Raw genomic sequence first — 21596 nt, forward strand, 5'->3', positions numbered from 1 at the left:
CACAAAACCTCTCTACCCATCAGAAAAATTGATGCATGCTTTCTCAGCTAAGAATATACCCTTCCTTACCCCAAAAATATTCACTAAAAGGCCACGGGGTAGACCAGATAAGTGTTTTGTTGATCATTTCTCAGAAAGAGGAATGTGAAAGGCAAAAGTTAATACTCATGCAGGGGGGAAATCAACATAAGCATGCTAAAATTATTTACCTTAAAATTCCATCTCCTTGAACACATAAACTATGTTCTTCCAGAATCTGCTGGGCCTTTTCAAGGTACCTTAGATTAGGGCCAGGGTCTGTATATCTCATGTTAGAACTCTATACATTTGACTTAATTGCCATTAAACAGGCTGAGCCATTTCCCATGGTCTTGAGTCAATGCATTACAGTTGTCAGGTATAACCGCAAAGAGGCCCGGGAAAAAGGAAAGAGGAAGGGGTAAATGGCAATTTAGTAATATTTTCCTATATCTTCCAAAATCCAGGCTGCCTTCAGTGTAATAAGAAGAAGCTAATCATCCTTTTACTGTGTACTCTTACCTACAACACTTACTATTACTAGTGTGCACATTCTTACATATCTACAAGTGTCTGCATGAATGTTTCTACCTGTAGTTATATACACATACAGACATCATGCACACATTCTCACCTCTGGAAAGTGTTCATTTATCCCCATTGTCTCTTTATATTTATCTACAGGCATTCATTCTTTCAACCAATTTTCAAGTTAAAAAAAAAAAGAAAGAAAACCTTCCCCTTCAATACAGCTGCTATGTTCACCCTGTTTTGCTTTTAAGGGGAATGGATACAATAATCCCCTCCAGCCACCTCGGACACTTAGGCCAGCTTTTGCCCTGGAATAGAAAACTCCAACTAGGCTTCCAACACAGAAAGCACTGCCTTATTTTAAGTCCCATTCTGGCAAGCAAATATTTTATGAGGTAGATTTTAAATTACTTTAGTAGTCCTTGTCATCATATTTTGAAATGTCTCATTATGTTTTAGGCACCAAGAATCAATTATTCTGGGAGGCTCATAGGAGCTGGCAGAAGTATTAGGTCAAGCAAAAGATTTCCATGTATTTTGCATGTAGGTTTATACATGGTACCATACTAATTATTCTAATTATTTATTCCTAACTTATGGTCATGCCATGGTTTGAAAGGACAATGATACATAAATTACAGTTGAGTATGTTGGTCATCTAGGACTCAGGTGGTCTTATCTCTAGTAATATATAAAATTATATATAGTTTTAGGTCTAAGTTGAGGATATCATAATGCCAAGTTCTGGGCCAACTTGAAGGTCTTTAAGATAGTAACACTCCCTAAATTATGAATACTTAACAAATGTCAACCAATCTTTAGATGCTGAATCTGGCTTCTTGAGCTATTTGTCCAATGTCCCATAGAAGTCCTATTTAATGCTAAGTGGCAGGAAAGGTCAGCAATTTGTCTAGATTGGATGCCAGCCAGTCTTCTAGCATTGAGGACATACTCAGTAGACCAAACTCTGCTCAAATACAGATGAAAAGAATGCATGGTAGTAGGATATCCAGATAGCACCGGTTTATCAACCTTAATTGGAGGTGAGAGACAAGGCAGGAGAGCAGAAGGCGATCTCTGATTAATGTAACACTTGTGGCAGAAAGACCAGCCTACACTCATAAGTATAGACACTGCAATTTTTTTATGTGAAGTCTCCACGTTGTTCTCAGATAAAGAAGTAGAATTGAAAACAATAGGTTTTCATCAGCACCAGTACACCAAAAGAGTCCTGTCAAAATACATGTTGATAAAAGGAAATGAACTGGATCTAAGACTTTCACCGGATTTTGATGAGGAAAACTTGGCTTTCAACACCAGAACCACAAAGCCCTTACTCCTTATAACATTTACTCAGCTATTGTATTTAAGTCATTCTTCTTTTTCCCCTTTGTTCTGATTCTGTGTTCACTGGCAACACTCTGACTCCTAAATCAACTTCCTAGGTCCTTTGATGTAGAATGTGGGTGCCTAAAATAGTCAGAATATCCATTACATAAATTTATAAATCAAAATTATAGTTTATACATCAGACTTACAATTTGGTTACTAGTAGATAGTCCCTAGGGATCATTATCTCTCTAAGCCCTGATAACTTTGATAAATATAATTTTTTTAGACCCAAAAAACTGAGACAGCCCTAAACTTGTGAGGGCCATTCAAAATATTGCCACTCTGTGAATCCGTCTCTGATGGACTGCCCTGCTCCAGGAGAACTATGCCTCACCTTTCTGTAACTACAACACCAGGCTACTGTAATTGTCAAACAGATTTAGAATTTATTTTCCTATTTAATTATGAGGCACTTACTACATTTTTTCTGAACTTTTAATAGCTCTCAGTACTTTTCTGTTAATCTTGTTTGATTTTATAATCCTAATATATAAAGAGTCAGGGGCCATCACGACCTAAACGTCCGGACGGACAATCAAACACCAGGCTAGGGTCCTGGCCGGCAAGGTGGAAGTCAGTCCTGGGTCCTGGCTGCCCGCAGCGGGAGTCAGTGCTGGGTCCCAGCCCCTCATGGTGCAGCAGCGGGAGGGAGCTGTGGGAACGGAGCCATGCTGCCACTGGACTGGCCTCTGGGTCCCTCCACCCTCCAGCAGGCTCTGGGGAACCAGAGCCATGCTGCCATTGGACTGGCCTCTTGGTCCTCCCCCCGCCCGCAGGCTCTGGGGAACCAAAGCCATGCTGCGATCAGACTGGCCTCTTGGTCCCTCCCCACTGGCCCGCAGGCCCGGGGAACCAGAGCCATGCTGCGATGGGACTGGATCCTACCCAAGGGGCCCTGGATTGTGAGAGCACGCAGGCTGAGCTGAGAGACACCCCCCATCCCCCGCTCCGAGTGCACGAATTTTCGTGTACCGGGCCTCTAGTCTCTCTCTCTCTATATAAAAGCCTAAGCGACTGGCTGACTGGCCGACTGGCTGGCTGGTAGCTATGATGTTCACTAACCACTAGGGAGCAGATGCTCAATGCAGGAGTAGAAACCACAGGCATAGAAACATGGAACAGACTGATGAATCTCAGAGTGAAGGGGGGAGAAGGGAGGGCGAGAAAAGATTAACCCAAGATCTTATATGCATACTAGAGGCCCGGTGTATGGATTTGTGCACCGTACACCGGGCCTCTAGTATGCATATAAGAGGGTCCCTCGGCCTGGCCTGCAGAGATCGGGCTGAAACCAGCTCTCTGACATCCCCTGAAGGGTACCAGATTGTGAGAGGGCACAGGCCAGGCCAAGGGACCCCAATGGTGCACCAATCCATGCACCGAGCCTCTAGTTTCTATTATAAAACTCAGAATGGGGACACACCTGGTTATATCATTTTACTCCTAAGTTATGCTCCTCTTTTCCTCTTAAATTCTTTTTTTACTTCTCCATTACCCACAGAAATAGATATTTCTGCCTGTCTTCTTTCCATTGGCTTAATTTTTAATTTATTTTTCATTTTTTCTATTTTTAAAATAAAAATTATACTGAAGTTGTACAACATAGTGTTTTGTACAATCATACATATACATAATGAAATGATTACTATAGTCGAGCTAATTAACACATCCATCTCCTCACATAGTTACCTTTCTTACCTTTTCTTTTTTGTGTGTGGTAAGAGCACCTTAGATCTAATCTCTTAGCACATGTCTAGTATATAATACAATCTTATTAACAATAATCAGCATGCTGTATATTAGCATGCTGTATATCTCTGGAACGTATTCATCCTACATAACTCCACTGGCTTTCCTTCTCATGACAATGTCTTTAGGGTGTACCACTTCTCTCCTTGGAGCTCACTGTTTACATTTTTCTTCTCCATCTCCACTTATTTTTATACTGTCTCTTTTTTGTTATATCAGATCTGTTAACCTTATATGTGGACTTGCTGTAGATGCAATTCATTAGGAACAGAAATGAAAGTGAGGGGACAAATCATCTTCAAAATACAGCTTTTCTGTATGTCATATAAAGCACTAATTTTATAAAGAATTAAATGCTTAATTATAGAAATATCTTACATATAACTTGAAATATGATGTTTTTAGAGACATGAAATCATGAAATATAATGGTTTGCCTAATGTAAATATATAATTTACTGTTCACATACTTTTAAAAAGTGGTAAGCCAAAATTCAAGTTGGATACACTGATTACACGAAAAGGAGAATATAAGAACAGCAAAGGAAAATGATTCCGGGTCATGCATGAGTGGTGCCAGGGAAGGAGCAACTAAGCATTCTCCAAGAAGTTCTTGAGAAGCTGGTCTTGATTTCAGGCCTTAGAGTTAGGCAGAGTTTGCTCACTGCAACCTATTAATAACCATCTATATACATGTTGCTCAATAGTCTCATGGATATTCTCCCTTTCTTTCTCTCACTGAGAATGAGAGAGCATGTTAGGCTTTGGGGTTCTGCTGAATGTCTTGAACCATTTTTCTAATGTTGGGTTTGGCAAAGCACATATTATGTCTTGCCAAATATTTTCCCCATCATTTTAAACCCCTGTGTATTTCAAAGGAAATTTTACCCACATGTCCTGATTTATTTACCCCTAAATCATCAAAATGTCATTTTGAAAAAGCTAGTATTTGATGTCTAAAAACCCCCATAGCCTTTTTCCTAAGACTTTCATCTTGTAACCAGTGTGTTTTGTTTGGTCAGACCAAAAAATCCAGATTCTGTTTGGGAAACAGGCTCATGAAGGCACCTCTTTGTGTCTCAAAAACTTTCTTCAGTCTCTTCAGTCTTCTGGAGACTTTTCCTGTATCTCACCTCTCCTTCCTCCTCTTCAGTTTCTCTTCTGTCCTGAATTATATTTCTTTGTGTCCTTGATATAACTATATTGCTATTTCTTCGCCTGCTATTGGAGCTCAGTAAGAATGGCCTTCTCTGTACTGTCTAGGCCAGTTATTAGCGTAATTCATTTTTTGTTGTAACCTAACTAGAGGCCCGGTGCATGGATTCATGCACTGGTGGGGTCCCTCAGCCTGGCCTGCGCCCTCTCACAATCGGATCCTTCAGGGGATGTTGGAGAGTCAGTTTTAGCCCAATCCCCACAGACCAAGCCTAGCCTGTGGGGATTGGGCCAAACTGGCCATCCAACATTCCCCAAGGGATGTAGTAGTGCACAAAGTGGCAGGCAGCTGGGGAGGAGCCTGAGCCTGGGCTGGGCCACTCCCATCACCCCAGCCCCACTGCGCCTGCCGCAGCTGCTGCTTGGTAGCACTGCTGTGGAGGCAGGAGAGGGTTGCACTGCTGCAGCTGCGCTTGCCAGCAGTGAGCCCAGCTTCTGGTGCCTGTCGGTCAGCTGAGCAACATAACTGCCGTGGGAGTGCACTGACCACCGGAGCCAGCTCCTGCATTGAGCGTCTGCCCCCTGGTGGTCAGTGCGTGTCATAGCGATTGGTCGACCAGTCTCTTAGGCATATCCTATCTAAGAATAGACAAACATGGTAATTGACCGTACCTTCGCTACGCCTCCCATTGGCTAATCAGCACGATATGCAAATTAACTGCCAACGAAGATGGTGGCTAATTTGCACAATGTAGGCAGGGCGGGACAGCGCGAGCCACCAGGGCGAGCCACCATCCAGGCCCCCGTGTGCGACCCCAGAAGCTGCCTGCCTGCCGACCGTGATCAGATCTGATCCTGGGCCGCTGGCCGGCCCCAGAAGCCCCAGAAGCCGCCTGCTGCCCATGATCGGACCTGATCCCAGGCTGCTGGCAGGCCCCAGAAGCCCCAGAAGCCCCAGAAGTCACCTGATATGTCAGTAACTCTATCAGTAAGCACTCTGAAAGTCAGTGGCATAAATGCACCAATTAAAAGACAGATTATGAGGGTGAATCAAAAACAAAACCCACTTTAAATATAAAGACACATATAGATTAAAAGTAAATGAATTAAGCTGCAGCCTGTTTTGCTCAGTGGATAGAGCATTAGCCCATGGACTGAAGGGTCCCAGGTTCGATTCCAGTCAAGGGCATGTACCTCAGTTGCTGGCTTGATCCCCAGTCCCTATCAAAGCATGTGCAGAAGGCAACCAATCAGTGTGTCTCTCCCTTTCCCTTCACTCTCTCTAAAATTCAATGGAAAAATATCCTTGGGTGAAGATTAACAAAAACAAAGTAAATGGATTAAGTAACATTAAAGAGATTATAAGAAAAAAATATTCCAAATTGTGTTAGTTGTATAATGGTTGTTTAAATTATTAACACCTAAGAAATTGGGTGAAGGGTATATATAATATGCTGTTGTATTTTATAGGTTTTTTTTTTTACATATATGAGATTATTTCAAATTAAAATATTAAAAAATTAAAAATTAATAAAATATTAATTGAAATGTATCTGCATTACATGAAAAATCTCCTAATTGCTTCTAACATAATTTATTAAATTGTGCTAAAATTTACAAGGGTTCAATTAAAAAATATCTTAATTCTAAATGATATAATAGAAAAATATATAATAGTTCAGTTATAAGCACTTATCTGAAAATAAAAATTTAAAGAAGTGAATTTAAAGAAGGGATTAGCCAAAGAAAATATATACACAGCCCATGGACACAGACAACAGTATGGTGATTGCCAGAGAGAAGTGGGGGGCAAGAGCTGGGTAGAGGGGGCAAAAGATGAAATAGGGACATCCTATATAATAATAATAAAAAGCTAATATGCAAATTGACTGAACGGCAGAATGACCAGTTGCTATGATGCGCACTGGACATCAGGGGGCAGACGCTCAATGCAGGAGCTGCCTCCTGGTGGTCAGTGCACTTCCATATGGGGAGTACCACTCAGCCAGAAGCTGGCTCATGGCTGGCCAGCGCAGAGGTGGTGGCAGGAGCCTCTCCCACCTCCGTGGCAGCACTAAGAATGTCCAACTAATGGTTTAGACCCCATCCCTTGGGGGCCTAAGCCTTTAGTCGGACATTCCCCGAGGGCTCCCTGGATGCCAGAAGGATGTCTGACTGCAAGCTTAAGCCTGATCCCCTGGGGAGTGGGCCTAAGTCAACAGGTGGACATCCCCCAAGGGGTCCTGGACTGCAAATGGGCGCAGGCCGGGCTGAAGGACCCCCGCCCCCCAAATGCACAAATTTTTGTGCACTGGGCCTCTAGTGTGTATATATATGTATATACATATGAATATGTGTGTGTGTGTGTGTGTGTGTGTGTGCATATATATATATATATAATCAGTCTAAGCAGTAGGGCAGACAGGGTTACTCAATGTTAATAGCATTTTTGTTGTTGTGTGTTCTTTTTCTCTACTCTAGAGTTAAATGAACTTAAAATGTGTGTCTGGATGGGAAAAATTATTTGAACCTCTTGTGTTTTAATGGTTTCTAAACTCCTTACCATCAGCTCCAGGCCTTCATGATTTGAGAATCACCCCCCGCCCCCATCTGCTCACATCCCCTGACTTATTTCTCCATTTTAGCCAGTGTGTGATTCTTGTACTTTTCCAAATGTAACCATTTGTTCTGTCCTCTAGACCTTTGCCCTTGATGTTCCTTCTGTTTGAATCATTCTTCTTCCAGTTCTTTGCTTGACAATCTCCAAACTGCATATCTCAACTTAAATGTCCCCTTCAAAGAGTGTTTTTATGACTACTCAATCCAAGGTAGGCTCTCCCTCTCACACAGAAACTTGTTTTTCTGCTGTTAAAGCAGGTTTTGTAATATGCATTTATGGAATGATTTATTGCCTTACTTATTGAACACTTCTCTTTACCCATAGATTGAAAGTCCCTCAAGAAAGAACATGAGTATTTGGCATATCAATGCATACCCAAAAACTAGCACAGGAATGGCCTCAACAAATATCAGAATTTATAAACACACTCCTACTTGAGACAAGAAAGGGTGCATGAAACAATGAAAACATGGAAATGGTTTCTATTAGTCATTAAATTATATAATTATTATTAACATACTACCAGCTTAAGTATCTGGGAGCATGTTATTTCAGAAAACCTAATTTTATCTCGCCAAAGTAGAATTCTGAAAGACTGAAGCACTTGTGGATTTTTTCCTTCGGTTTAGTCAATAGAATCATTCCCCGAAAGTGGCTGTCTTTTGTTTTAAAATAAGAAAACACTGTGTGCTCACAATGCCTTTCATCCTCAAAGTCCTCACAAGTATTAATTAATCTACTAAATGATATCTGGCTCCAAAAGGTAGAATCTGTGACTTAAGGTTTATCTACAAAAACCTGCTTTGCCCCCAAGGCCTGGCAACTTCCAGAGCTCTGTCCTCCAAATCCTCCTAGCTCAGGAGGGAACAGATGATTCTTTGAAACCTGCCACAGGCTTTTGACTCCTGCAGGGTTATCCATAGACATGTCTTTTACTCTTTTGATAAAAAATAAAGATGATAAAGATTTAACATGTTCTAAACAGGGTTATTTTTCTCGAAAATTTCTTTTTCGGGGGGAAAAAGGAAAGTGCCATGAAAATAATTAGGTCTCATGAACAGTTATATTATAAAGTATACAAGATCAGGTAATAAACACATATTGGTATAGTTTATGTTTCATGTTTAAAATTGTCAATGCATTATAGTGCCTGCTAAGCATCCATATAGATTCTCAGAAAAGAATTTAGGGCTCTTGTATTGGTTGCACATGGATTTGAATACCATGCGGCAGAAATGATGTCACCTGTCAGTGAATGGGGTAGTTTCCACCATGAGATTCTAATTAAGAATTTATTCTTTTGTCAATATTTGAAAGAAACACATTATGCTTCTATTTAACCACATTGATCACAATCTACTTTATTAAAGAAAACATTCGGAGGTAAAGCATGGCCACCAAAGGATGATAGCATCTTTTAGAGCCCCCATGATGGCAGATGCCACTTTTGTAAAATAAATCATTTTCCTCCAAAGGGGATGGATCTAATGGAATGATTTTGCCAGTTATGCTTAAAGCCAAAGCCTCTCATGATCCCTGGAAAATGTTCAACAATGTTCTGAATATAAGAGATGAAAAAAGTAAGATTTATATAGCACCAAATGTTGGACATAAATAATCTCAAAAATCGACATCATGAAAATAATGAGTAATAACACCAACTTAAAGAATTTTATTACTTTATAAACAGTTTTAATGTATGTTATCTCATCTGTGGTAGCTCATTCTGATAGTTAATGCTAAGGGAAACTACTGCCAAAACCTGTGCATGACTTCAGAAGCAACACTGAGGCATGAGGGAAAGCAGGAGAATTGTAGGGCTAGAAATAAGAAAAATGCCAGACTTGTGGAAAAATATGTAGATCTAGGTCAAATATACATATACATATATAAGTTAGATTAGTCATATGTAAAGAAGACTTCATAGGTTCTGGGATAATTCAAGTCTTGGTGTAAAACATAGTAGTTAAAAAGTAATCAGAATTTGCTGTTTGGGGGAATTGGTGGCTATTCTGGCATTGCCCATCATGATGGAGTGATTCATAAATAAGAGTTGTGGGGTAGGTGTGAGGTGGAGGGGGAAAATGGTGGGGAAATGTTATCTTTGTTGATATCTGAGTAATTAACTATTAAAATAAGATACTGTTACATGTAATTACATTGAAAAATTGGCTTTCACTATGAAAAGCAGTCATATATTCATTAATATTTTAAATCAACAATATTTAATAAACCTTTAATATCTTAATATTGAATCAATTGGCAAGCATGTCTTTTTTGAACAAAAACTAGTGCCAAAAGCAATATAAAGTGAAGTATTATATAAGAAAGAAAATAGAAGTCATGACCCCTAACTTCAAAGCATTTATAGTCTAGCCATGAAACAAGCCTATTACCCATGAAATAAGAGTGAACAACAAGAGTGCTGGGGTGAAAAAATAATAATTGTTACAGAAAATTTAAGCTCCTTCAGAGTAAGAGTCATGTCTTAATCATGTTACTATTGCTGGCCTAAGGGTATGTATTTGGGAGTAGATAATAAATAAGGTAAATCAGGGACCATGAAAGAGGTCTATAGACTTAGTGTTATAGAAAATAGGAAGCTGTTGAATGTTTTGACAAGAAGAATGAAATAATAAAGGTACTGTTTAAAGAAGGTTGGTGTAGAAGGGCAATGATCTTGTGTAGCACTGGGTACAAGGGACAGTAGAGGGATTGAGATCAGAGGCATTGGGAGGTCTGGGCAAGGGTTTGCCTGTACACATTAAGAAAAATGTGGGCTCCACATCCATTGTGAACAAACTGCTTCCAAAAATGCTGAAGGGTCATAGAGAAAATAAAGGAGCCAAAGAAAATGTGTTCTAAGCCTAGATAAATGTTTACTACTAATGCAGATGAGCTCAGTGCAAAGGGGAATCAGCTTAGGAGATTTCACTTCTGAGATGACACAGAGACATACCAGAACAAATGATTAATTCGAACTTCAAGATATAGATATAGGATGAGATAATGAGGAGAATGTATACAAGGATAGACCTGTGTATTATGTAGGCCTGGAAGTAAAAACCAAAGCCATTAACTGTCTCATTTGTGTACTCATTTAACATATATTTACTGAGTGCTTCCATGTTATAGCAATTGTTATAATGGAAACAGAGTTATAAAAATAGGAGATAGTACCCTTGCTCTCATAGAATATTCTGATGAGATAAAAAACAAAAAAAATTATAGTATGTTACATGTTTGTAAGTTCTATGGGGAACATTAAATTAGGGTCAGAGAAAAGGATTGTGAATGGAAATGGTGAGGAGGGATTGTTTGCTTGTTTTTAAGAGAGATTAGGAAACACCTACCTTAAAAGGTGGAATTTATCAGTTGCAACAGCATGGATGGACCTGGAGAGCATTATGCTAAGCTAAATAAGCCAGTCAGAGAACAAATATCACATGATCTCACTCATTTGTGAAATATAATGAACAACATAAACTGATGAACAAAAATAGAACCAGAGACATAGAAGCATCGAGCAGACAGACAAACCTAAGAGGGAAGGCAGGAGATGGGGGTAAGAGATCAACCAAAGGACTTATATGCATGCATGTGAGCATAACCAATGGACACAGACAGTAGCGGGGGTGAGGGCATGTGCTCGGGGGTGGGAGCGGCCGGGGAGAGGTCAATGGGGAAAAAAGGAGACTTATGTAATACTTTAAAAAATAGAGAACTTAGCCCTAGCTGGTTTGGCTCAGTGGATAGAGCGTTGGCCTGTGGACTGAAGGGTCCCAGGTTCGATTCTAGTCAAGGGCACATGCCTGGGTTGCGGGCTCGATCCCCAGTAGGGGGCATGCAGGAGGCAGCCGATCAATGATTCTCTCTCATCACTGATGTTTCTATCTCTCTCTCCCTCTCCTTTCCTCTCAGAAATCAATAAAAATATTTTTTTAAAAAAATAGAGAACTTAAATAAATAAAAGGTAATATTTGAATCGAGATACAAAGCAAATGAAGTAATAAGCCTTACAAATTTCTAGGCATCAAATGAATTATTTTATATCAGGCAGAGGATAAAACAGTTTTAATGGCCCTTTGGAAGAAGTAAGGTGGTCAGTTTGGCTGGAGCAGAATGAACTGGGAGAAAGAAGAAAATGAGGCCAACTGGCTAGCTGGGACCAGTAGGATCAGATGAACCACTGGATGTTGTTCAGTTTTTACGCTAGGAGTTATGGGAAACCAGAGAAGAATTTGAGACAAGGAGTGACATAATGTAACTTGTATCTTAATGTCACTTTGGTTGTTGTGTTGAAAATAAAAAGTAGAGAGCAAGGATGAAAGTGGGCACATCAGTGATGAGAACTGAACTGATTTTAAAGATAGAGCTAACAGGGTTATTTGATGTTTAAGTTTATCTTGTAAGAGAAACAAAGAAGTCAAAGGTGACTTTATGAGTTTTGACGGAAGCATCTGGAAAATACTATTAGCACATTATAAAATGGAGAACATTAGGTGTAGGAGAAAATCAGAATCAGTTTAGGATATGTTCAATTTGAGATGTATGTTAGACATATAAGTGAAAATGTCACAATATACAGTACTGGAAAGCAGTTTACTAGCCAAGTGAAGAAAACATTGCCTCCAAAAAAGAGAATTATCAATTGGGTTTAATATTCAGGTAGGTTTACTATGGAGAAAACTTGAAACTATATGGATGAATTTAAGCAATATGAAAGCAACTGATGACCTTGATAGAGCGTGAGTTGTTGGGATAAAAGCCTAAATGGAGTTGGTTCAAGAGATAAAGAGAGGGGAGAAATTAACAAGAGTAAAAGTAGACAATTCTTAAAAGGAATTTTTATTCTAAACCAGAGGAGAGTAATGGAGGCATTAGCTAGAGTGAAGTCGAGAGATCTAGAACATGCAAAGCAAAAGAAAATATGACTAAACCAAGAAAATACATATTTTAGTGTTAAAAATTAGAAATCCCAAAGTTAATAGTAATGGAATAGCAGGAGATAAATAGGAATAAAGTCATCACTGTGTAGCATCCTGTGAGCCAATAGATTGGTAGCATGTTGACCAATGTGAAATACAGCAAGAAGTATGAGCTTGAAGAAAAAGGGCATTGTATTTATCAAAAATGAGGTCATTAACAGAAAAAGCATCAGAATATATAAGAAATGTGGACATATATTTTTTAAGTATCTTTTCATTCATTTATTGTTTTTAATGTTTCATGAACTTTTCTAGTCATTTGGACAATATATAAAAGTGAAAAACAAAAACCTACTCTGGTAGACATAGACTCTAATAGTAAGAGATGAATTTTTCCTTAAAAAACTGTTAAAATGTGCCATAGGCCCCCACAATCTCTGATTGCTATAATTCACAGCCTTATGTAATTCCTTCCCCTTGAGTGTAGACTCCATTTAATAATTTGCTTCTGACCAAAATAATGTGGCAAAGTTGATAGAATATCATTTCCACCATTAGATTACAAGAGATTTTGACTTCTGTCTTGTTAGTAGACTCTCTTGCCTGCTCAGCTTGCTGTGTGCTTTGAAAAAGCAAGCTGTCCTGCTGGAGAAGCCCATGTGGCAGGTAACTGAGAATGCTCTGACCAACAGCCCTGGAGGAACTGAACCCACCAATAACCATGTACATGAGCCAAGCCTTCAGATGTGACCCCAATTCTGGCTCAAACTCTGATTGTAACCTTTTGAGATATTCCGAGTTAGGGGACTCTGCTAGGTTCCTGACTCACAAAAACATGAGGTATTAATGTGTGCTGTTTTAAGTTGCTGAGTTTTGGGATAAATTCACTTTGTAGCAGTAGGTAAAGAATACAGTCTTGGAGTGAAGGAATCACTTACCAATTGTTCCAATGGAGGAATAACATCGTTCAAGACATGCTGTGAATGATTCCTTCTGTGTCGTGATATCTGCAAAAGTATTGACATTTGATGCTATTATTTTTTTCTTTTAAAAAGCTACAAATGATTTCAAAGAATATAAATTAGTGAGTGTACATGAAAACAACCATATTCAGATTCATTCAAGAAGGTAAATAAATTAAATATAACATAGGAAGTAAATCTTTTGAGACTGACTAATTTGAATAAAATGTGTACTCAAAGATGGTTGGCTGCAATATTTCATATTCCACATTCTCTGTCTACCATGTAACTTCCTACAAGTTGTGGGGTCTATGTTCTTCATTTTGAACCTAGGAAGATGTCTATGTCTTGAGGTTTAGGAGAAAAAATGATGACATATATTAATGATAAAATATTTTTCATTGACATAGTTATTTAACTATATGAAATCTGGAAAAAAAACCACAAACATAATAAGTGCATGACTGAAGTTTGGTAAACAAATTTTAATGAGAAGAAATTGAAACAGAAATAACCAGTTATTGAGCACACACATTTCACCCTTGAAGGAAACCATTAGTTCCATGGTATAAACAAAATTCAAATTGATAAATGATATGATAATATTGTCTGCTATCATTTCTTGAGTACTTATTATTTGCCAGGCACTATTCTAAGTGTTTTGCATTCATTAATACATATTATTCTCATCCAAACCTTAAGAAGTTAGTTATATTACCCTCTTTTCATAAGTGTTAGAAACACAGACACAGATTGTTTTAAGTAACTCTAAAGAAACCACAGTTAGTCATAAATATGGGTAATATTTTAACATGGATCTAAGCCTTCAATAAAGTGCAATATTTGATTTCAATTTATTATTTCTCCAACAATATAAATGTATATGTATAAAGACAGGCATTAAATGCTTAGGGAACTATAAAGTTGAAATCCCTGTGTGCATAAATAGATATTTGAGATAGGAATTTGAAGAGAGTCAAACTTATAAATTTGTACATAGTTACACAGGAAGCTAGAAATTGGGTTTCAAATCTGTTATAAATCATCTTAATATTCCTTTAGGGGAAGTAATATTGCTGATAATTCCTAAATCAATAAGCTAGCCAATCTATCATGTTCAACCTGGTTATGAAGATGGGGGGGAGGGAGGGGAGTGCAGAAGAAATTTCATCACCTGTCTTTTGCTTTACTGCTCTTCTCAGTGAAGCATTAGGCACAGAAATATGTTATTATCCCAAATCAGATTATGTTGACTGAGACTTATGATTTAGGAAATTCTGGATCCAAATTGTTCAGTTGTCTTGCATGGTTATCAGGAAAATTAGGATGTTTTAAGAGAGCTGTCTGTACATGATGATATACTTAACTGAAATAATTATAAAGAAACTTGAGGTCAACCAAGTTTTGATTGAAGTCTGATTCAAAGAATATATGTATATATATAAAAATATTATAGAATTCATATAATTATTTATAAATAACTTATTAGTGCTATCTGGTAATTTTGCAAATCATTATGTGGCACATTCTTGAGGAACATTCCCATTTAAGACATTATATGTCCTTATAAACCATTCAATTTAGCCAGTCAACACCTAATGTACAGTACACTCATTTGCTGGTCATTTCTAATAGTAGGTGCTCAAAATGCACTTCCTTTGTTAAAATTATAAAACATCTCTACTACTAGTATTGCAAAGAGAGTATTTTATTTTGGATGGTCCTACGTTTTTCTCCAGAATTTCATAACTTCTAAATGTATCTGATATCAAAAACCTACATTTTGTTCTGCAAATTTCTTCTGGATAAGTTTCAAAATGCAGGCAGAAGTGTGATCCATTGTGTGATCTTAGGTGCTTTCACTTTTGCAGGAATCATTAATTAATCCCTGAATTTGGAAAACTTAAATAACAGTAATAATATTAATAGTAGCTTGATATAACTTTATTTAAATACACTAGAGGCCCGGTGCACAAAAATTTGTGCACTGGCGGGGAGGGGGTTTGGGGGGGGGGTGTCCCTCAGCCCAACTTGTGCCCTCTCACAGTCTGGGACCCCTCAGGAGATAACCACCTGCTGGCTTAGGCCCGCTCCCCGGGTGGCAGATGGCAGGCCCGATCCCTCGGTGCCTGCCCCGCCTCCCGGGGTCGCGCACATGGCAGGGCCGATCTGGGGGTTGGGGCGCTGCCCTGGGTCAGGACGCCCGGACGGCGGACGGGCAGGCCAGCGGATCACTGCTGCCCCGCCCAGCCTCCTCGGGTTGGGTCGCACATGGGAAGCCAGGGAGGGCTGGCCGATTGCTGCTGCCCCGCCCAGCCGCCCCGGATTGGGTCGCACACAGACGTCCGCCACCCCGGTTCGCAGATAGCAGGCCCGGATGACGGCAGGGCAGGTGGGATGGTGCTGTCCCACCCCACAACCCCTGGTCGCAAATAGCAGGCCCAGATGGCGGTGGGGCAGGCGAGATGGCACTGTCCCGCCCTGCCTGTAGTATGCAAATTAGCCGCCATCTTTGTTGGCAGTTAATCTGCCTATCGTGCTGATTAGCCAATGGGAGGCCTAGCGAAGGCATGGTCAATTACCATGTTTGTCTATTATTAGATAGGATTATTTTCTCCTTGAATTCCAGAAGCATTTCTTCTGAGGAAGCCTGACAATATGGTTTTTGGAACTTTTTTTGTTTCCAAATGTTCTGAGATAGTATACAGATCCTTCCTCTAAACATTAAGTAGACATGTATGTATATCTACCACATATTTGTGTTCATAGCCTATTTTTGTTTGCTAATTCTTATATTCAAATTATAAAATGTTGGTTTCAACATCATTTCCAAGTTCCTATTTGAGAATCTCCAGTACTTTAGCAAAAAGAAGCCTTAATAATTTAAAGTTTCTCTCTTTAGAGGTGACATGGTTATGTCTTAAACTGCTTTTCTATCACAGTGTTCTAGATTTTAAGTAACTGAATTTTCATAGTAAATACTTGAGTTGATGACAATCTTTCCTTCTCAGGTGAAAAAAAATGTCAGACTTCATCTTCTTTTTCTTTTTAATGATGCTATCTTCCTACTGATTTATTGTGTTCAGTAAATAGAAATGATTTGTAGCTATCATTGGGGGGAAAATTAAATACAAATGTCTTCTGATTTGTTTTTTTTTAAAGATATATATTTTACTTATTTTTTAAAATATATTTTTATTGATTTCAGAGAGGAAGGAAGGGGAGAGAAAGAGAGAAACATCAATAATGAGAGAGAATCATCACTGGGCTGTCTCCTGCTTGGGCCTCCCTTGGATGGAGCCCATAACCAGGGCATGTGCCCTTGACCGGAATCTAACCCAGGACCCTTAAAGTCCGTAGGCCAATACTCTATCCACTGAGCCAACCAGCTAGGGCTGATTTGGCTTTTTTGAACTCAATATCAGGTTAACATATCACTGCAACATTTTTAGATCAAATCTATGAGTTTTTCCTGCTTTATTATCACCCACCACTCTTTCTCCTTCTACTTCCCTGCTCATTCCCAAGTACTTTAGCTTTGTGCAAAGCAAAGTAGAAAAATGGAGTACTCAGAGTGTTCAATGCAAATTTTCCTTTAAGTTCCTTTTTGCTCTTATTATAATATGCATGATAATTAAGTTTTCCAGATATCTTTCCTTTCAAAAAAAAGAATTAAAAAGTCACTTTTTCAAAGTATCTTCATTTTTTCTTCCATTCCTTTTTCATTTTTATCTATTTAAAGGATATGAAACTGATGGGTGGAAATAGTACTTGATATATTAAAAACTGTAAATATAACATAATTTGGGCATTTTATTTTTCTGGTGTAGGAGGGTCTACTGTGAAAGTTATACATAAACATGAAACATTCCACATAGCTCTGTTTTTAAATAGATTACCATTTTTGATGAAAGTTTATATCTTGTGGCTTAAAATTGAAATAAAATCACTTGAGTAAAAGCATTAGTTTGTTCCAACATTTTCACAGACACATACATTTTCTGAGGCATACCTCCCATTACCAACCTCCCTGGATACTTAGATAAAAAACAGAAATAAATTTGTGGCTAAGTTGAGTTTTTATCTTTACGGTTCTCAAAAGTTTCTCTCTCTCTCTCTCTCTCTCTCTCTCTCTCCCACCCTCTCTCTTTTTTGGTGTATCCCAATTCTTATGTTCAGATTTTCATTTGTTTTGCAAAATTACATTTCTTAAAGCTATCACAATCAGAAATTAAGAGATATCAGTGAAGTTTTTGTTAGTTTGTTTTATGTGGAAACATGGCCAATATTTTTTGTATTTACAACAATTTAGTTGTTCAGAAATAATAATCATAAACCTAAGTACTGGCTATATTTTTAAAATTGTGTTTATGTGGAAGGTAACTGCTGTTGAGAAAAAAAATGTAAGATATGAGGACATTACCTTATCATGTTTTTCCTCTCTGTCTTATCTGTTTGTGGACACTGTAAAGTCATCCATGTCTCACAATTACTCTACCACTAACTAAATGTATCTTTCATAGTCCTAATTGAGATAAAGATATAAATCATAAAAATCCAAATTCTTCTGTTTTGTTCCATATCAATGTATCACACATATAGTGTTTAAGATTTATATTCTAGTCCTCCCTCTGCCCACAATATCATCCAATTGCCATAGTGGGCATCCAAAGCAAATGTCCCTCTTTTGTATTTTTGGCTTTTCCATAACCTCTTTCAGTTGTATGTTGTCAATCAGAAATCTGCCACTCTTTTAGCTCTTTTATCCCCTGCAGAAAATGAAAGGAAAATATTTGTAAACCTTCTGGGGACATATTAAAGTTTATTGACTTTTTTTTCTTTTTAGTTTGTTGAATATTCTTTGGTCAGTGTCTGAGTCACCTGTAGTGTTCACCAGCCTTTCAATCCTGGGGAAGTCTAGTTGAGTTAAATTCAGCTTTAACCACATTTTCCCATCTTTCAGACAGACAAAGGGAAACACTTACTGGAATGATTTTAACTCCTTGATATTTTTCCCTTGCTTTATTTAGTCCCAACCACTGTGTTCTTCTAAGAAGAAAATTAAACTGCCACATAACTTCCTCTTTAAAGAAAAATTAATTATGATCTATGTGTACTTCCTTATTTATTGCTAAATACTATTTCCTTTAGTTCTCTCTCTCCCCCCGCCCCCTCTCTTTCTCCCATGTTTTCACTTTCCAAGACAGTTTTCTCGGACTGAAAGGTGTTATTTATATGGAATTTATATGAAGTAGATTTATGTATTGTGTTAATTTTTAAATTTATTTCCTTCTTTCTCTGTAGGTTAATTTATATGTAGTTATGTATTTATAAACTGATATAATAAGAAACTCAAGGCCAAAATAGACCCATAAACATTTTATTCTACTTATAATGTTATTATAACTAAGATAGCATGTAATTTGTTAGATCTATAGCAAAAGTTACTAAAATTATCAGTTAAAATAGTGTATTCATCTCTTTTACGCTTTACAACAGAGATATTTCCTCTGTTGATATTACCAAAAAATAGTTTAGAGACTAGATAGTAAAAAATATAACCCTTGTGCCAAACTGACATTTCCTCCACAACTGAAAGTCATGTTATCTTTTAAATAAAAGATTTAAGACAACAGAAAATGATATCAAGAAAGCTATCACACAAAAAGCACAAGCACCACAGAACAAAACAAAATAGAAAATAAACAATTATTGAATGTTTAAGTTATTAAAATGGTCTATTTTTAGCCAAATGAAACAAATCATTGCCAATTCATCATTTGGCTATGTTGGCAGAACCTTATATCTAATTTCATGAAGTTCAACTATCTGGAAAGTCTCAACAAATTAGAATCAGGCTTTATTTTCAGTCTCAAATATAAAGTCTCTTTCATGTCCCAGAAGAGCTTAAGTTGAAATTTCAAGTTTCCTTGTTATATTTTCAGGTGTATGTTCAATAGCTGAAGAAATTTTTTTCTTCTTTGGAAAGCTATAATCCATTATACAACAACTTGATCCATATTATGTAAAGTTTGTTAAAGATATTTATTCACAATCGGATTTCTATAGTCTTTTGATACCATTCCTCATATATCATTATTTTTTAATGCAAAGATGGAAATGTACTATTTGATTCATTGAAAATGCTCTGTCTGTGTGGAAAGGTCAATTCTAGAAGCATTGTGAGAGGCAATGCTTTTAATAACTATGACATTTTTTTTAAGAATTAACAGACTTTTGGTCAAATATTTAAAATATGCATGGAAATGCTCTCAGCATCTTTAGTGAATATCTAATAATCGTATCATTTCAGTTTCCTTTCTCAGTTATTCTTTGAGGTTTTCATAGACCCCCAAACTCACCTTCTGCTGCCGAAAAAGCAGATTTAGTTCTGAAGGTTAATCCAACTCAGCAGGATTGAAGGATGGCACTTTTCCTTGGTCGTAAGTATGTTGGCTCAGGCCAGACAGCTGTTAGGACATTTTCCTCTGGGAATCCTGCCCTCAACACCCACAGTTGATGCACATACATGGTCTACTGGCTGCCGACTTCTATGCCCATCTGCTCAGATGGCATGGTGCCCACTCACAAGTTGGCTGGATCCTTGCCCTTAGTGTGTAGATGCCAGGCAATGATGGGTTTAGATGGGCAGCCTGCATAATACTACAAGTGACAATTCTCTCTTCTCTCTCTCTCTCTCTCTCTCTCTCTCTCTCTCTTTCTCTTTCTAAAAGAGAAAGTTGCATTTCTCCACCTTTGATTATACCTGTGGACTCATGTGGCCTCATACAGGTAGATATACAAATGTACCCAGCCTGCTACCAACAGTGAAATGAAAGGGATGAATCCACAGAGCTCCAAATGACAAGTTCTAACACTGAAATGGGTTGGATTGTGAAAATCCCCACCACCTGGAGTCTGTCAGAAGAAATTTAGCATGGGTGTAAGTACAGCAGACCTCTCGCAGATAGCGATGACACCAGGAAACAGCTTAAGTTACAGCACTTTTTGTCTATTGCAGCTCCAGCACAAATCACTTGCCTTGCATTGAAAAGGCACAAGCAGCAGCAATAGAAATAAATCAGGCAAAAAGAACCAGCTTAATGGGAAGACAATTTATATGCTCAATAGGGGCAAGGGTGCAAGCTATAATATTCAGACCTCAGAAATAACCCTGACTGAAGGTCCTAATAGAAAGAAAAAGCAACAGAAATAGCCTCTCTCATTCCAATCTACAGCGAACTCATGGAGAGGAATAGACTGGCATAGGAGGTTGTGACTTTAATGATCCAAAGCATATGAATGCTTGTTATCAGACAGCAGACAGACATAAGTAAGAACAACAGTAATGGCTGTATCTGCAGCCTGGCCTATGGAACGCAAACCAATCAGACAGCATTGGAGAGCAGTGCCAGGAGGCATGTTGAAGCCATGCTTTCCTTGTGTGTTTATTCAAGGGTGATTGAATTCAGGGTGTTGTCAGTCTGCTTTGGAGAATGGTTATCCATGTATAGGCATGATCTTTCTCCCTGAATATGCTCTGTTGAGTCAGTTAGTTATGTGTGACTACTTGCTCTGTCCTAGTCTTTATACAGTGCCAAAATTCTGCAGTCCAAGTTCCAAAGGAACAGGGCCTGAAAACTTTTGGCTCCAGAATCAAATTAGGCTTCTCTGCTTTCCTAGCCAGAAATGCATAAATACCCAATGGCCAAAACCAAAGAATTTGACATTGTGGAATGAATAGAGCTGTCATATAGCACTAAAGTGTGGAAATATCTACTGTTTGAAGTTAGGACTAGTTCAACGTCTTCAGTAATCAGAACAGACTTCATGGGTTATTCTGGCTTTTGATTGGAAATGTTTCTGGCAAGCTACTGCTTCCAGATATCCAGGGATCTGCCATCTTTTTCCTATCAAAAAAAATTCTAAAAGGCAGCACATTTTCATAAAAGACAGATCCCTCACCCTTTTTTCCTGATTGACCTTCAAGTTAGCACCACCTGCATTAGATGTATACTTAAAAGAGGACTGGTCAAAGAAGTGGTTAGTTGGTATAGTATGAACAAATGTTTACGTAAAATTATATTTGGAATTATCTGGGGAGTTTTCACCCATTTTTATGAACATAGACAAGGAATGGGTATAATCACCAAAAACTCCTCAATCTGATTCTATACTATAACTCTCAGAGTTCTCAGAAAAAATCATTTTCTTCATAACTTAACACACCTTCAGGTTATAA

At 38.2% G+C, this 21596-nt stretch overlaps 1 protein-coding gene across 2 annotated transcripts in view; it reads right to left on the bottom strand.

Moving 5' to 3' along the window:
- The window catches only part of ARHGAP15 (Rho GTPase activating protein 15), a 662894-nt gene that overhangs the window by 567837 nt on the left and 73461 nt on the right, over positions 1-21596 (bottom strand). For both annotated transcript variants that reach the window (XM_070423457.1, XM_070423458.1), the window contains exon 3: positions 13331-13399. In XM_070423457.1, coding sequence (XP_070279558.1) covers positions 13331-13399 — 69 coding nt within the window. The remainder of the gene's footprint in view (positions 1-13330; positions 13400-21596) is intronic.

Source organism: Myotis yumanensis, unplaced genomic scaffold, assembly GCF_028538775.1.
Source record: "Myotis yumanensis isolate MYYU_CA2020_CCGP unplaced genomic scaffold, mMyoYum1.0.hap1 SCAF_8, whole genome shotgun sequence".
NCBI classification, from domain to species: Eukaryota; Metazoa; Chordata; class Mammalia; order Chiroptera; family Vespertilionidae; genus Myotis; species Myotis yumanensis.